The sequence below is a fragment of the Haliotis rufescens genome, unplaced genomic scaffold (assembly GCF_023055435.1).
Source record: "Haliotis rufescens isolate VD_foot unplaced genomic scaffold, xgHalRufe1.0.p SCAF_28, whole genome shotgun sequence".
Taxonomy (NCBI): domain Eukaryota; kingdom Metazoa; phylum Mollusca; class Gastropoda; order Lepetellida; family Haliotidae; genus Haliotis; species Haliotis rufescens.
Window position 1 is genome coordinate 821469 of NW_025963979.1, and position 19261 is coordinate 840729.

The following is a 19261-nucleotide window of genomic DNA, read 5'->3' on the forward strand; positions in this document are numbered from 1 at the left end:
ACAAAGTGAGTAGAGTTTTACGCCGTTTTTAGCAATATTTCAGGAATATCTCGGCGGGGGACACCACAAATGGGCTTCACACATTGTACCCATGTGGGGAATCAAACCCAGGTCTTTGGTGGGTGAGAATACATTTCAACCACTAGACTACCCCACCACCACCCCCAAAGAAAGAGGTAAAGGGTTCCTGGGAGGCAATTACTAGCCGAGTGTGACAAAAATAAAATAAAGAGTCTGTGTCCACTTCCGGGCAAGTTTTCTCTGTTGTTTATGTGTAAATGTTTGGCTGTTGTCTGGCGAGTTAAGACAACTCACATGTATTAGGATATGTGAGTATAGTGTAACACGGCTTTTAGCAATAGATCAGCAATATCACGGCTTGGACACCAGAAATGGACTCCACACATTGTACCCATGTTGGGAATCAAACCAGGGTCTTCGGCCTGACGAGCAACGGTCTAACCACTAGGCTACCCACTGCCCCATAGTTATTACAAGTAAGTTTGGTAATAATACACACTTCGGAGACAATTGTCAATCTAACATGTTTATTATTCATACAATGCTTACTTTAGTTTGAGTAATAATTCAAAGAAATTGATTTGGTAATCCACCAGTACCCTACTATGTAGAAAGGCAGTTTTTCAACACAAAAGTTTAGGCTCAACCAGGGAAACCCAATCCAGAGTAACCTGAAACAAAGAAGAGATTTTGAATTAGACAGTTTTTCTATCATAACAGAATAGAGCAAGAAAGTGGAAGGTGACACTGATGAGCACTGAATGTTATTTTACATCACGATTCTGGTACATTATTAATGTCAAAACTGTATTGATGAAAGATGTGAAAAACTAGTTTTGTATAAACCTGATTCTCCAGTTTGGGGTAGTACCAATCTTCTTTCTTTTTTTCACTTCACGAAACTTGCACCATTAAATGTCAGTAGTTTCATAATGTAAGTAACAGTGTCTGAATACAATTAGAATACGCTGAAAACAGTATTACCTATTTTGTAGTAATTATTGGCAGAACACTGCACTTATCAAGCTAAGTATATATATTCACACGCAACAGAAATGCAAGTGGTTTGAAGCAAATAGGTAACAAACACGGAACCATAAATTGATACGAGTTTTAGCATGTAGTGAAGCCTGGTGGTGTTATCAATAATTTTGGTTGATTTTGGAAGCCCCGAATAAAAACGCAACATAAAAAACGATTTGCCAAAACGCACCATTTCAATGAATATGTGGGTATCATGCACCCATTTTTCGCGAAATCGAAAATGCACGAACCGTCAGAAACTGTAGTGGGTTTTAAAACTGTAGCCGATTCTTGGACCTACCACCCCTTGGTCAACAATGCCACGCCTAACTCAAATTCAGAGAAACCAGGCTTTCGGAAGTTTGGAAGCTGGAGAGTCTGTCCAAGATATTGCCCGTCATTTCAATGTTAACATAACCACAATTTACCGTCTCCTGCATCGATACAATACTACACAGACCACAGATGACCTTCCTCGGAGCGGTCGTCCTAGGGTCACCACACCTCGACAAGATCGGCAGATTACCCGTCAACACCAGCGACATCCGTTCCTAACTGCAAGTGAAAGTGCTCGACAGACCATAGGAACACACAGCCGGGACACTGTGATCCCACGTCTCCGTTCCAACAACCTCAGATATCACTGACCAGCACGTCGTCTTGTTCTCCAACCACGGCATCGACAAGCACGACTTCAGTGGGCACAGGGTCCACAATTGGCATCATCGTGAGTGGAGGCGTGTCATCTTCTCTGATGAAAGTCGCTTTTGTGTCTCCCATGCAGACGGAAGGGTCAGAATTTGGCGGCGGCGAGGTGATGGTTTCGCTGACAGAAACGTTGTGGAAAGAGATCCATACGGTGGACCTAGCGTCATGATATGGGCAGGGATCGGACTAATGTGAGACTTGGACCCATGTGCTTTCTGAATGTTGGTCAAGGTCGGGGACACAACGTCACTGCTCAGCGGTATATCGCCCAAGTGATTAGACCCCACGTTGTTCCACTTTTTGCACAACATCAACAACACATTTTCCAGCAGGACAACGCTCGTCCCCATGTTGCCAGAGCTACCATGGCCTTTCTGCAACAACACAACATCCGTGTTCTACCGTGGCCATCCCTCAGCCCTGATCTGAACAACATCGAACACTTGTGGGATGAGGTTCAAAGGCGTCTGCACAATGTGCGCCCAGTCCCTACAACTGCCGATGAACTATGCACAGCTGCTCTTGATGTTTGCAGGAGGATCCCTAGGGCCTTCACAAATCATCTGATCCACTCAATGTACAGGAGATGTGTGGCAGTGATCAATGCTAATGGTGGTCACACCAGGTATTGACTGACATTTTGGGTATTGACCCGAAACTGTGTAAGCCCTTAACATTTGAAAAAACCCAATTATGTCATCTGCCTTTTAATCCATTAAACTGTCTTCAGTCAAATTTTTGTCAATCTTGCCCTATTAGTATTTCTTGTCTTTACTGTTGAAAATAAATAATATGTATACAGCATACTCGACTTGTGTTTCTTTTGCATGTGAGTATATAATATATGGAATACTCACTGACAGTTTTACAGGAACCTAAGACAAACCAATAGGATGAGTAAGTGATGAATTATGGGGGCCACTGATTGTCTCAAAAAATATTTTCCATCACTCACACAGCTGTTTCTATTATTGAATGTAAACTTCCTCTTTTTCGTGTCTCATTTTGTGGTCTACACCTATCATTGGCTGAAAGTTGCAAAAGGTCCAATCAGAATCAAGGTTACACATTGGTGCAAACATAGCTGTCATATGGAACATTTTCAATGGTTCTTTGCCATAACTAATAAACCCTGAACGAACAGCAAAATCCAAGAGCAGACAGTTTTTCATGGATAGGTCAATCTTAAATATTTTTTTGTCGTCAACACAGCTTAAACCGTCTTCTGATAATGACAAAGATGTTTCTCCTTTGAATGATCGCTGAATCGCAAACCACAGGTTAAGTTAGCGATGTTAGTTCAATGAACCTGGCTTCAGACCTGCACATGGTTACAGCATAACTCAGAAAGAAATACTATGACATGTCAGCTTTGCATAAATTATGTGAAGTCAAATTCAATGTTAAAGCTAAATTATTATTTTGGAATGAGTACCTTGAAAAGACATGCTAACAATGATCAGAAACAAGCTGTTAATTGAGACTACATATATGACATCAGGCATTGTTGCAGCAGTACATAACCTTAAATCTGAGAAAGAAGTCATGGGAAACGTTTTATGTATCACAAGCATCTCCTGTGAATGGGGATTCTGCATTAATAACCTGCATATAAGATTTTTTAAGGTTTTTTTTATAAATCTCTGAGTGAGGCCCCTGTTTTTTTGTTGAAGGGGTCCCTGTCCCCACTTGTTCGGTTTCTTGGCAGAACACTGTATGTGTATATTTTCTTTCTTATCTTCAACATCCCTAACAGAGTGAAAAAGAGGAGGAAGTCACCTAATCAGAGTTTGCTGCCCTTCAAGTTCGAATTTGTGCAATTTATCCAATAGAGTGAGTCACAACACTGCTCCGGGTGACCTGATACGAGCACATGACCACGCTTCCAAACTCTGCTGCTATCAGGGTGCATCCACTAGTCCGTATCAACCCCCTGAAGCAACCTCTTGCTAGAGTTAAATATATGCACCTCAACTTCAGCTAATCACATACTTGATTATTTTTAGTTGAAAACATGGTAATAAGCTCCTGCAAACATGTACTACAAACACAGACATTCCAGTGAATTTGACATATCTGTGTGTGTGACACAGTATATACCAGCTGACTGACTACCAATTAGTACCATCTTTAAACATCTTTAGGTATGAGGCAGCCAGGAATCGAACCACCAACATTTTCTCTGGGCAGACCACTAAGGAAGAAGTACGAAGTTTGATAAACATACAGTTAATCCATCTTGAGTTTGGTTGAAAATAGTTTGTTTACCACATATGACCTTGGGGATGACATTGACAAAACTGATGAATGTGTCCCAGGTATACATGAAATGATATCCTTGAGGTGTCCAAGTACTGCTGTGGTTCTAAAAACAAAGGGGAATGGCAGTAATCAACTTCAGGCAAAACCTAAAAGCATCAAGACTCACAATGGGCTGCTTCAGATTACCAACCATACTTACTATACAATCCGCATTAGTTTCTTCACTCTTTGATGCATCCAAGTTGGTGTGAAATTTGCCCATGCAGGTGTGCTGATTTTCTAAAAAACATAGTGCTGCTGCACTTTAGTTCACCTAGATATGTTGTCAAGTTTAAAATGTCAAATGGCTGTTTTTGTTAACATAAATATTTTCTGCAAAATTACTGAGCACCAACACCTTTTTTTGTTTGTTTGTTTGTTGTTTAACGCTATACTCATAAATTTTCCAGCTAAGTAACAGTGGTCTGTAAATAATCGAGTCTGGACCTGACAATCCAGTGATTGAAATCATGACCATCGATCTACACAATTGGGATACAATTACATGCATCAACCAAGTCAAGAGAGCCTGACCACCTGATCTTGTTGGTCGCCTCTTACAGCATGGGTTGCTGAAGACCAATTCTTAGCCTCATCTTCATCTTCAACATCTAACACTAAAAATCACAATGATTTGAACAAAATATGATGTTGTCTTAAGATGAAACATACATGCTGAAGTTCAAGACAATGTCAGGCAATTTCAGAGAAGTCTACAAATATGCATTTTGAGGTAATTTACTGAACACATACCTGATGATAACTGTAGCTGTACCTTGGTTGTGATTGGGTCATATGATATGACCTCAGCTTCCTGAGAACAAAAAACTGAACAACTGAAATTTATGAAGTGTTTCTGTCTTTGCGCCAGTAATAATACTAACGTACCAGTAATTATATCATATTCAACTAATGTAGTTCAACCTAATTTATATTTTCCTACTGTTTGATAGATGAGCATGATGCAGCCATAATACATCACTTCACATTAAATCTTATGAGGCATAGTAATCATAATGGGTGATCTCTAACCAACTGGAATGCCACAGGGACATACATGTCTCTCCTCTTCAAACCTCACTTTAAAGATGAATAAAACTCAAAATACATCATGCATGCACATACAATTCACAGTTTTGAATTTTGCAGGAAATTCAATGTTCTGTGATGTCATCCTCTGTCATTTCAACAGCAAAATTACAGAAACTGACCTCTGAAAATTAGGTTCATCATGAAATATCTCACCGTTCACAGAATTTTTTGAAATCTAAATATTGGATATTAATTCAATAACAAACTAGTAGAATCAAGATATTTTTTATACTTGTATACTTATCCTGCATTATTCCTTAATGCATTTACTGCTTGTTCTTGACAGAGAAAGAGCTGTGAGAGGTCTTGCTGAAGAAGTTGTTCCAACTGGTTGAGTGGCTAACCCTGTGACACAGTTCCCACGTGACCATGGAATGGGAGATGTCACTGTTCAGCACATTACTGCTGAAAACAGAGCATCTGAAGATATCGTAGGGAGGCAACTCTGCGACAGGTAAGGTGTGCTCTGTGAAGGAGATGCCGTCTAAGACATTTGGCTCCACCGTTCACCTCTGGAGATGCGGCTTGAGGTGATCCGGGTGCACGATGGAGAAAGACTGGTCCTGGCGCCTGAAGTAGGAAGCAAAGAACATTTGTATTGGGCGCAGTGGAGGTCAAGTCCTGCACTGATGTCAGGAGACCCAGAAGTGCCTGCCACTGGCAAAGGGTATGAGGTTGCTGAGGCACTGGGAGAAGATGGTGTTGAAATCTGTGCCACCTGTCCCTGGGTACAGAGAGGAGGTCTCAGTCAGTCTTGAAGAGGCCTCCAATGAATTGGAGGTTGTATTGAATGAAGATGTGAGCTCCGATTTCCACACATTGATCATCAACCCAGCTGGTGGAGGAGGCGTTGTGTGAAATCCCTATGGAGGATGAGAGTGGCCATGTCCTGTTGGTTCAGTTGGCATTCATGTACACCTCAAACTGGAAATTCCTCTGGAGGAAGGTGGCTATCGGCTTTGTCATGCGTGTAAATAGCCATGGGGCTGTAGAAATGCCAAATGGCAGCAATGCCCATTAATAATGGAATTTCCTGTCCCTAGATGGATCGGCACATGTAAGTAGGCATCCTGGATGTCTAGGCTGATCAATGAATCGTTGGCCTGAATCTTCAACCTCACCTGTCTTCGTGTGGACATTTGGAAGGCACACTAGGTAACATTTGTTGAATTAGGCCAGGTTATGGATCGTTCTTCTTGAGGTTAAAGAATATTGGTGAATAGAAGTCTGGTGTTTGGGCCGGGGAGTGGACAATCTCTATGGCCTCTTAGTCTAGAAGAGTGTGAATGTCTGAGAGGACCTGCTGTTATGTAGGGTCTGCTATGGCTGATGACTGGATAGGCAGGTCGTCTATCAGTGTGAGCCAATACCCATGTTGCAGGATGTTGACTTTGTATGGGACCCCAAAATGTCCCAATTGTGCCAGTAGAGTCCTATTCTCCCACCAAAGGAGTCTCTACTACTGGAATGACTGGGGGTAGGAGGTGCAAGTTTTTGGCATCCATCACATCAGCTTGCCCTTGTAGTCTCCGCTCCCACCGTGGGAACGGTCACAGAGCGGCTGGTAGGTCCCAGATAACCTTTCCTTAACACGGCTTCTGCCAAGAAAGGCTGAGGTGTCTTGTCCGCGTGACTTTGAGGGAATAACATTGGGGGCTGACAACTACCAGTTTGTGATGGCTTAAAGATAGTGGGCTGTGAAACTTGTGCCAGGGCTTTGGAGACACGAGATGGGTCGTGGAGACTTGGCCATTGAAGAGGGCGATTGAAGTCCAAGGCTGTCGCAAGAGATCCCTCTTGAATTCCGAGTCCCACTCAGCAAGTGCCAGGTAACCATCAGGTAGTTGTTAGTTCCAACAAAGCAGAATGCATGTGAGTGAGAATGTGGTCAATCTGGTGCTGTAAGAATGACAGTGACAAGACGGTCCAGATGATGAGGGTTATCCTCTGAGAGGTCTTGAATAATGGCTCTGGAGGTCAGAGAGAGGCTTGCAGAGGCGTATCTCTGTTTCGATATAGGTTAGTCTGGTGTTTGCTACATGGATGAATGTTGAGCGATGAGACCCTGTCATACATTGAAGATCGTCATCGAGGGCATGACAATGTCGGTTATATCCAGGGCATGGAACGGGAAAGCATCTTTCCTCTATTTGGGCGCCTGGAAAGAAGGAGTGAGTAATAACTTGGCAAAGTCCTCATCTAATGCTGTGATCATATTTTTGATCATCTGATTGGGAGGGGCTCTAAGATACGTGTCTAGTACAGGAAGACTTGCTCCGCCATGATGAAGAGCAGGGAGAGGCAGAACCACAAGAAGAGGATCATAGAGGCGCCACCGAGATCCACAGGAGCCGTTATCTCAGGCGCCAGCAATGTCAACGGGACTGGAGGCGCCGACAGGATCGCAGAAGCTGAAGGAGCCAGAGGAGCTGGGAAACTATGGCATCACTTGCTAGATCATCGTCTGCATTAGATGAATCCAGGATGGGTCAATAAAAGGGTGTGTCTGGGGAGGCTCCATTTGAAATTGTGCTTGTCAGAATCCGGTAGGCGTCTCTGGCGCCATGATCATCGTAAGCTACAATCACAATTCACAATTGGTCCGGACAAATCTGAAGTAGCTAAGATTGCTCTAGAGTAGTATAGGTAATGGTGATTCTGGCTCACTTCCACTGGAGCCAGATTTATATACCTACCGTTTATGTCCGCGTATATGTTTATGTCCGTCAGAAACATCGCCTGAATGACGGTCCGATAGATTACAACTTCCCGAAAGTTTGGGCATTAGCCATTATTGTTATAAATTATCAATAAAGTTATTATTATACACCAATGTTGTCATTATTAAAAAAAATGTTATGCATGTTACTACTTCCGATAATAAGTTTTCAATTGAATGTTCAAAGTTTATCGTTCTTCATAAACTCAAAATCTTTACATGTAACAATATATGTAATTCACAGCTATAATATATAATCCCCAGATGAAATCGCCAATAGCTATTACGTACGTTTTTGCAAAGTTTGATAGTTACTTACTTACTTATAATGGAGATTTTACGTGCGCTTTCCGACTGCAGCGTATTTCGCACACGGGCCCGGCCAAGCCATTTAATGTGTTTCCGAAAAGGGGAAAAAGTTGTTTGGCAATCCATTTGGGGTGTTTTAGTGGTTGCTTATATATTTTCGCGTAGACATTCCTCAAATGAATCTTGGTCTTTGCAATGAAACAGGGCTACCCATTTGGTCTACTCTCTGAGATCTTTCAGGACAGAGTTGTATTTTTGAGTAAGTACCCAAACGCTTTGCTGAGTATGTCTTCCGGAGAATGCTTAATATGAAAGCATATCTTTCTTTTTGGTAAGTTCTTTACTTGCATTGCAGTTGTCTATTATGAAAAGGGTTGATTCTCCTTTGTATTTTTCGAGACATACTCATAAACAGTCTTGTAAACGATCGTCCTCACTGGCATTTTCTATTCTCCGCCCACTGCCGTGTAGTTGGTCATCATCTGTGGTTCGCATGTCGAGCCATAGCGCATACTTCGTGGTAAGGAATTCAGCCATCGATACATCCCCGAGAGACAGATCTTTCACGACGGCGTTAACTTCGTTTTATAGAAGGGAGTTTTTTAATCTCATCCCACTGTTGATATGCTCGCATGCCTTGACTATATAGTTGATTAGGCACACCCTCGATAGTCAATTCTACTTTTGTAATCTTGGGATTGTAGAACTTCTAGGTATCTCTTGCAAATGCTTCAGAAGGGTCCTCGAACAACATTAAATACCTTTTAACGATCTCGCTGGGACGTTTAGATTGATATTCCATGTCATATCTCTTTTGTTCCTGGTGATCTTTCGGTGTTGAAGCATGCGATCGTACAAAATGGCTAAACTTCCTGTATACTGGTTACGAATTTGTCTGGCTAATTCAGGATCTGTTATCATATCATACTCCAGTGATTATCAATAGAATAGCTAGTACCATCTTCAGCGGCTTTGATTACCCTGCTGTAGTCATTCAAAGTGAGTTTGTATTCTAACCTATCGTCTAGGGATGCTTGATAGAAGGGCATGTGACTATCTAGTAATTCAAAGTCTAGCGGAATATAGAATCGGTTAACTAATGCATCAGCAACAGCCTTATCTCCTACGACGTTATTATCGCCACTATCAGCACCCACACGCAGTCTCAATGCGTTCTAATTACAAATACCTTGGTATTGTAAGTTTTCACGTTCTTTAGCCGTTCTCCAGAGATCCATGTAACAGAAATATACATCGATCAAGTCCTCAACGATGATACCACACTGGCTGATAAAATTAAAACATTGCTCAGAGAACAGGGGATAACCATTGCCAGTATTTTAAGCGCATTGGGATTTATTATATCGACTTTGACTCTTGCGTTAACCGGTGGTGGTGGTACAAGAGGTGGCACATCGCCTAGTGATAAAAATGGTGTAAAAGAGTGGATAAAAAAGCATTTAAAAGTATTAGGAGAAGCACTGGGAAAGCTCACTGCACTTCCTGGTATAATAGGGAGTATTGTTTTCTGGCTCTTGAATTTATTAGCAAAGACCACCATTTGGCTTAGTCAAAACATGTGGGCACTGATCGTAGCAAATGCAGGGCTGTTGTACGTATCCGCTAAAGACTATTTATCCAAATCAATTCATTAAGAACTATTTAACCAAATCATGAGTAAACCAGCCGCGACTCCACCTACTATAAGCGCTGTTTTTTCATCGATATGTTGATGATCTTTATCTGTAATATGTGGTGGCACTGTGGTTGTGCGTCAGTAGATGGCTGTGAAACATGTGGTGTCTGTGGCTTGACTATTCCTGTTTCACCTGTGTTTGTTTGCGTTATTAATTTGGTAGTAATATCTGACTTTATACCTGGTTTTTGTTGATCGGAAGCAAACTTTATTATTATAAACGATTACTTGACCGATCTAAGTTCCATATTACTCAGGGACATGTAGTCCCGGCGCATGAACGTAGTCTACTTTGGATTGAGCGTACTGTAATACATCTTGATAACGCTTTATAGAAGATGGTATGTCAACTGGTGAATTAATAGCATCCTCTACATTTTCGACAAACTGTTTTTTGCGCATCAAGCGCCGTCCCAGAACCAATTACTTCCGTTCGTGTTTGCGATTGTGCACCAAGAATTGCCCATACATAAGTTCTTATTGATTCATTAACTCTTTCAACTCCTGGGTTAGTAAAATTATTTTCTGTTTTATCATTAAGAAATTCATTCAAAGCGTTTGCGGTATCGTTCAGTTGTACAAATTTTGTAACAATATAAATTAAACCACTCTTAAAACTCTTAATATCCCCTCTCCAATACAAATGCAACCCAACTATATAGTTCATGGAGTTAAATTACCCGATTTAGTTCCCTATAGAGTTGTGCATCCATCTTGATCAGATCAGTACAAACGGATAATATTCAACTAGAAAGTCCTTCAACTCTGCTGAGAGCTATTCCAGTCAAAGTGAAAAATACAATATCGGTAGAACGGAATCTTTCTCATCATTACAATATAAAAAATTAAAGCGAGGGATTATTTCAGATCTCAAAATTTCTGTATTAGATGTAAAACATCAACCTGTACATATAGGATACTTGAGTGTAACACTCCATATTATAAATAATGGTTGATTCATTAGGCACTGGAACGCATAACCTAAGACAATGTAATACAATTGCGCTTTCTAATCTTGGAGACACAGAAGGATTTGGTAAACCCGGTACCGATGGCAAGTTATACGCTTTACACTTACAAGATAATGTATACAAGCGGAAAGAAGTTACATTCACAGGAAATCTAGGAGATTTAAGCGATGTCGACGTTAGTAGACTCAATAAAAACACTCCATACAATCTTACTCGTAATGGTGATAATAAATGGACTATGGTCGAAGCAAAAATCGAGTGGCTACTGAATATCGTCATTACCCCACCTTATGTGATGATGGGTAAGGCACATCAATTAACTAAGATAATAAATAGTGGGATCGTACTCGGGGCTTATATCCCCTCAAAATGAAAAAGTGTGTTAGTCGCTCCCCTGCCAGAAAACCCAGGTCATATGTTATTGAGTTGTCCGGCAGTAAAATATGTTAGTTTAAATTTGGTTACTGAATTCAATGATATAAAACAGAACTTGAATGCCATACCTGATCTTTCTACTATTATTATTGAAGTCTTGTTTTGGGATGCATCAGAAGATGCCTTCGAGATATTACCAGGTCTATCAATTAAATGGCTCAAGCAACACGAGCGTCGACGTTGTAGTATTATTTATGTTGGAGTATCACACATTGCAACCCTTGAGGGGGTCCAAATCATTAAAGGTGACAGCATTTCTCTTACTAAGATATTTATGCCGTATAATATACATTTAATAAGGTTGATGTATACTCTCAAAACATTTAAGCAAGTCCAATTAAAGATTATTATATGATATAATAATATACACTATGGGTTTATATCCGGCGCTCGATGAAGCATCTGAAAAGATGGATACTGTTGATTGATTTCCATTACATCAAATAAGCGACATAAAACATCGAATAGAGAAGGAGAGGGAGTTGAGACTTGGATTGTATAAAAAGTATCGCAGAGCTGTGAATGCTCGCGCCGGAGTTGACACTGCGCTTGTAACAGACGGCATGGGACTCGGTGTAGCCGGTGTTGGTTTATTATCAACTATAATCGCCGCGCCTATCGTACTTGGCATGGAAATAGCCGCAGGAGTCTCAGGACTGGCAGGAATAGCGATAAAATTTATTTCTCGTAAGTTGCAAAAGAAAGCATTAAAACATGATAATATTAGGATACTTAAGTTGAACAGCATCGAGGATCATATTTCAACAGCACTGGCTGATTGTAAGATATCCGAGGAGGATGAACGCAATGAAGCAGGAGATTTGATCAAATTCTCGTAAGACCAGTGGCATTAATGAAGACGAGAAAAAAAAGTTCATAGAACAGGGGAGACAACAAGCGTGTCAATTATTCCGTGCCAAAACCAAAGAACTGGTTGGAGATTAAAAATAGATTGCTTGATCACATTGGATCACACTACAATAATTTAGACGAGTGCTTACATAAGTATATAATAATGGAGCCAATCAAATGGCGAGAATTACCACAGGGTATATATTATATCAGTGATGTCAAACCAACTAAATACGGTGATCAATTGTTTCTTTCCAATTTCGAAAATGAGTACATAGTCTGGTCTCCTAGTAAAATGAACGAAGAACTTAGTAAAAATGTTGAATATCACTTTGTTCAAAATAATGGTATGCATATGAGTAAAAATAATAGAGAATATTTTCATTACAATTAAGTTTAATCTCATGACGATCGTTGAATCACATCTTCATTTTTGCATAAAAAATTCCATCTGCAGTAGCAGTATAGGTATATAAATCTGGCTCCAGTGGAAGTGAGCCAGAATCACCATTACCTATTCTACTCTCTAGTCCTTGAATACACTCAACAAAATGGTGTGCAAGCTTTGGTCTGTTTCACATAAATAAAACACTGCCTCTTTATTTTATTAAACTTTATGATTCAAATTGACACTTCAACACCACGAAGAATGGACCACAGATTTAACGTCAGAAATATCATTAATTGCAACAGTGAACCACATAGCTAAAAACAACATACCTTTACGTTAATCAAGGGAAGGATAAAAACCTAAGTCGTCTGCAAGCGATTTGTAACATCCATGACCTTTTGGATAAATCAAGGGCAGCTAATCTTAGTTTATACTCTAGATGGGAGTGGTTTCCCTTTGTATAAGCCAGTAGAGTAGAAACTAACTTGCCTAGAGTATTAATGTTGTAGAATCGCTGAGCTCCCTCTGTATTTTCTTTAGGTTGCATTTTATCTTTAGTTTATGATTAAATTAATCTACAACTAAATACAAATTGAAGAGCGAAATCATACATGTTTAAATCTAAAATTAAGTGGGATGTGGATCAGCAATTTTAATATCTGAATTTAAAAGAATAAAAATACAAGTATTCATCAAACAGGCAAATACATATGATGAGTCATTTGAAATTTGTGTAAAATATCCCACAAATAGCAAAAGTAAAATAATTACCAATATAATTAATACCTAGTGAATGTATGTAATTTTATAATGAGTTAAGCAATAACGACATTGCCTACCGGCTTGTATAGGCTATTTCCATTTTTTAACGTCCATAACTCTTCAATCCACAACTACTTCCGTGTACCATGCTGGTTTTCTACTTAGCGTTTACACAGGTCTCCACTGTGTGTATATTTTCATTACCATGCTCTTTGAGGAAATCTTACCCCAGTCCACAGGTACAGCGTAACTACACGTGTCCAGCACGGCAATTAATATGGCCCATTCACATATACTTAACAACAATGAGACACCAATACTGTGACACCAATATTTTAGTGTATTTTTCAAACAAGTAAAGTTTGGTTTTCAATATTGTAGTACATGTATGGAATCAAGTCACAAAAACACAACTGCTACAGAAAAACATTCCATCCAAAAGTTGACTTTTATACAAGCCCCATGCATTTCACTACCCAAGAACGGGTATACAAACATGTGCGTTAACAGGATTCCATAAGCATTGTATAGCATCATGCTGACAACAACCACTCAGAAAAACAACAATATTACACAATTATTCAACATTACGAAATGCCACGCCTGTCCGAAAATGAGCATCTGCAGCCATTGGTATGCTTGAAGCAGGATCGAGTCAACGTGATGTTGCAAGACAATTTAACGTCCACAGAAACACCATTTGGTGTTTATGGCAACGTTGGCAACAGACGAATGCAGTCAGAGACCATCCTCAGAGTGGCAGGCCACGCATAACAAATAATCGACAAGACAACTGGATTCGAACAACACACCTACGAAATTGATTCCAGCCAGCAACAGTGACTGCAAGAAGCATCCTGGCCTTCGACGAATATCTTCACAAACCGTACGTCGTCGCCTCAGATGTGCAGGGATTGTCTCCAGAAGACCCGCCAGACGTCCCATTTTGACAGGAAACCACCGTCAAGCACATCTACAGTGGTGCAGACAGCATCTATGCTGGACGGCCATGCAGTGGGGACAAGTTCTATTCACTGACGAGTCTCGTTTTCACCTCAGCCACAGCGATGGACGGATTCGAGTGTACCGACGTCGAGGTGAACGTAACGTCAATATTTGTGTCATGGAAGAAGATCGGTTCAGGGGCAGCAGCGTTATGGTATGGGGTAGAATTACAGCAAGTCAGAGGACCCGTTTGATAGTGGTTGAGGGAAATCTCAATGGACAGCGCTACTGCGACGAGATCATCGGCCCTGTTGTTCTTCCGTTTTTGCTTCGTCATTGCCCAGGCATTACCTTTTAACATGACAACGTCCGGCCTCATATTGCTTGACTTGTTCAGGATTCTCTTCAACAAAACAACGTGAATGTCATCCCCTGGCCGGCTCGCTCCCCTGATGTCTCACCAATTGAGTACATGTGGGATGAGATGAATCGGGGCCTTTGGCGTCAACCATGTGTTCCACAGACACTATCAATAGTTACGGCATTCGTGGCAGGCCCCACACTAACCAGAGAATTACTCGATCGACACGATCCACCACAGCAGCTGACAATGACAGATGGGCCAGAGATCGGCCTGAGAATTGGGCATACTATGTCGTGACTGGAAGGCTATCAAACATGCGTGTCCGGGTCCCAGACAATCTACCCAAAAAACTTTTGGTACAGATGTATCTGCTCAATGCAAAAGAACAGACAACAGAGAATACCCCAAAGACACCAAGTCGACGCCTGGCAGAACATAAGACCAAGAGACGACGAGAAACAGAAGAAACCATACAGCCACGGGTACAACATCCGCGTACAACATCCGCAGACAGAAGCAACATCGGAAGCACCGACCCTCGGCGACATTCTGGCGGAATGCCAAGAATATTAAGGACCAAGGTGGAGGAGATTCAAAACAGACACGTCCCACGATACAATGGTATTTCTACTGATTTTCTTGAGCCAGACTCACAAAACGTACTACACACACCAATTGCTAGTGCACAAGAGATCAAACTAGTACCATCAGACTCCCTGCCCCACATTGACCCAGTACAAAGCGAACACCGCAAGGAAATCATTGAGGGCAGGAAATATTTTAATCTAGCAAAATTGCTTTCAGCTCATACCGATTCTGGTGAGTACAGAATGTCCAAGTTTTCGGCAGAAGGAGACCAGGTACACATCAAAGAGGACATTAGAGTCAAGCGCCCCCTTACTTTAGGGGAATTCATAAAGGCATTTGGGATTCATAAATCTGTGTTCTGCGAAGCTTATCCACACCGCAGAGACGAAATGGACAGGTACAAGCGACTTTTGGTGGATATGGCTTCACAGTATGGTGGCTCTCTGTTCTATGAATATCACCTCATGTTTGCTACCAGGGCCGCATCTTTTGCCTCCAAAGGAATCATCATAGATTGGAGCATTCTTGATACAAGGATATACACAACTGTCACATCAGGACTACGTACCCGGGCGTGTAGTATCTGCCACAGTCTCACACACACGTCAGAGTTCTGCTTCTTGACAAGCAAGAAGGATACAACACTCCACCCATATACACGCAATCACGACTCACACGGATGACCACGCAATAATATCGAGGGAGACGAAGTGTGCAACAACTTCAATGACAGAGGCTACAGAAGGGACGCCTGCATCTTTCCCCACAAATGCATCAACTGCCGTCAAGCGGCGCATGGCTAAATGGATTGCCTTAAAACTACTTTCCGTAAAGAGAAGAGAAAGTGACTGGTAGCGTCCACGCCTCATTCATGAACACTTTAATTACTGGACTGCAAGACGGCTTCCATCCACTCATTGAACCCGTCCCCATGATCAAATTCTAATGTAAAAACAATTTCAGTGCCAGGAAACAACCAGACATGGTTACAGCAGCTGTTCAAAAGGAAGTAACCAATCTCTTTGTATCAGTCCTTGGGATGCACCCCCATTCAGGGTGTTCAGAGTGAGCCCCCTTGGGGTTGCTGAAGGGAAATACAGCAAGAAGAAAAGATTTATCTTGGACTTATCAGCCCCCCACAATTCTGAAGAGCCTAGTATCAATCAGCTAATAGACAGAGACTTTTGCTCTCTCACATATGTGACCATAGATAAGGCTATCGATACTATCAAACGGTGTGGTCGGGGGGCGCGGTTATGTAAAATAAGACATTTCTTCTTCTTCTTCTTCATATCTTACGCTTTTAAGCAAATACCCATTCACCCTGACTTTTGGAAATACTTTGACTTCAAGTGGAACAATCAATACTGTTTCTCCACACCACTAGCTTTTGGATGCAGGTCCAGCCCATGTATATTCAACTTGCTTTCTCGGGCACTAGGGTGGATAGCTGAGAATAGGTATAGCATCAAAAACATTTTGTGGTTATTGGATGATTTTCTTACCACAGACACTCCAGACTATGATGTTGACAGGACCATGGCTCGTCTATCTCGCATTTTCAATCGAAGCACACCACAAAACAGTTGGACCCGTACACGAACTGGAATACCTGGGTATTATCTTGAACACGGTAAACATGGAAGCACGTCTACCACAAAACAAGATAAAGCGTATTTGTGAATTTATTCAAACATTTTTTGGGTTCATGAGATGTAGTGAATTCACTTGTACAACTAGCTTTAATCCAGCTGTCAACATATGCTTGGCTGATATCACACTAGATCACAGTGTTCCGTGTGCAAAAGTGACGTTGAAAGTGTCAAAACCTGATCCTTTTCGTTAAGGCGTTGTGATCACCCTCTGTAGTACAGGTACACTCACTTGCCCGTATACTGCCTTGAAATATTGGATACATGTGCGCAGGAAGGACGGTGCTTCGCCAGCACATCCTCTGTTTGTCAATTCAGATGGGCAACATATCACCAGAACTAGATTTCTAGGCTACCTACGTAGTATTCTCTGCCGAATTGGTATCAATGGTGACTTGTACAACACACATAGCTTCCATCGTGGAGCTGCTTCTATCCTGCAGTGCTGCCCAGATAGAGTTGGCACCTCATCCAAATTCTCGGACGATGGAAATCGGACTGTTTTCTCCGATATATTGATGCATCATACTCCACACTGGAATCAGCTCAAAGAGTTATGTGCATTTTATAACTCACTTCAGTATTCCCTTTTGAGGGGACATTCATTCAGTATTAACATTCATTCTCTTGGGCCTCAAAACATTCTCCCACAGGAGAAACTGTTTTGCCACCCCACCCCACCCCAATTCTTTAAGTACCTGGCATGCTAAGGGTAACCTAGGACACATTCGGCGTGTTACTACTTAGCCCCAGGGTCAGAGGCAATCAGTCTTCCTAAAGTACTCACGGAAATGAAAAAAACCTGTTTTTTCGATCTCAGATTTTAAATAAATGCAGTTAATATACAAAATATATAAATATTCAAACAACTCAATTAGTCCTAATTGGGCCTTGGCACAAATACAGCGTATCAAAGGTTTTTATGTCTTTTTACACGTAAAAGTGTGTAAAAATATGAACAAAACAGACTATTGTGAAACTACCAGGTGTTAGTAGATCAAGGTGAATGTCCATGACCTATGACACCTTGACGACAGGTGAAAACAGGTGCTTGAAACCCACATGCATGTGATTTGTCAGTGGCTAGTGATTTGTGAGTGGCATTGTGGGATAGCGAATCATCGTCAAAATATCAGAACGTAAAAGTAACATATTCCCTTCTCAAACAACAACTTACATGTCATTATTATTATGTACATAAACATAGCCTTTATTTTTATTGTTGTTTTGATAACTTTTTTTCCAGGCTAATTTGCATAATGCCTATAGCCTGTCTCTTCCATGTCAATTTGGACTTAGTTTTATTTTTGAATGTTGAAAGTGCCTACAAATTACCTCCTGTAAAGAACATTTTGTATTGAGCACTGAGATAAAACTAGCAAATCCAGACTTGTACTTTTCCAGTTGTTTTGTTATTTCGTATTTACATCTACGTAATGCTTTGTGTCGATTATTAAATCCAGCAAAAGTTTTTTTTCATTTCCATGAGTACTTTAATCCTCCAATCCTGTATATACTTTGATAAAAACATATTTTTTCATATATTCTTTGTTATGTTATTGTTTGCATAAATATATATTAAACTGCTTTCTCAAAACATTATTCATATTTCCTGTTCATGCATTCTTGAAATCCTCGATCTTTCTGTGTTTTGAAAAGGTAGTCATACCATCCTTTGTTAAAGCAGCAAAACGAAAACATGAAGGATATATTTAGGATTTTACGAAAAGCTTCCCCAAATAGATGACGATCATACATTCACGTATTTCGTTATGAGGACATATAATTATTATCATTAATTATAATTTTCATAATAATTATGTCACTAAATAATGTATTTATTCGTATTTCAAAACTTTTAATAAAACAAGAGTTGGGTATTTCTTCAGTTGCAATCCCTAAATCATGACAGTATTAATGCCGACAAAAATATATGCCATCATTCTAGTAATCGTTTCTTTCAAATATTTGGGACCTTTCTTAAAACTGTGCAAGGTGCGATGAAGGGAGGTACTGTTGTGTGTCGTTACCGGTTCCACTTATTGTATGCGCAGCAAGCTAAGCATATTTGTACACAACTGTAGATAGGAGTCTGTATAACATATTTGTGCCTCCACCGTTGAAGATTTCAATCTTAGCTAAGATCACGATCTTAAATCCAAGCCGTCTTACAGTTTGTGCAAGTGGAATAGGACAATTGTATTGTGATTTTAAAGTTGATTGTAGCCGCCTAAAATTGTTCTGTGCCAGTGACACCTGGAGGTAATTCGAGAATGCTGTAGGGAAAATGGTAGACAATCTCTACACATAGTAGTCTGGGAGCATAGAGTAGTACAGTTCAGACACAAGGGATGAGGGTCTGACCCAGACTTATTGTTGGTACGACAATGAATTGAAGTACCAAGCAATATAAAGAATACAGAACGCATGAC

General features: G+C 40.7%; 1 protein-coding gene across 3 annotated transcripts in view; it reads right to left on the minus strand.

Annotated features, from left to right (window-relative positions):
- Positions 1-531: 531 nt before the first annotated feature.
- Positions 532-19261, minus strand: part of LOC124117560 — a 93295-nt gene continuing 74565 nt past the window's right edge. Inside the window, exons 5-8 of one of the 3 annotated variants that reach the window (XM_046479502.1) lie at positions 4807-4867; positions 4214-4293; positions 4021-4117; positions 532-692 (exon numbers count right to left, since the gene is read on the minus strand). In XM_046479502.1, the coding sequence (XP_046335458.1) occupies positions 664-692; positions 4021-4117; positions 4214-4293; positions 4807-4867 (267 nt within the window). In that variant the 3' untranslated portion in view covers positions 532-663. Of the gene's footprint in view, positions 693-2481; positions 4118-4213; positions 4294-4806; positions 4868-19261 lie in introns of those variants that run through there. The other 2 variants (XM_046479503.1, XM_046479501.2) reach the window with 2 other exon arrangements.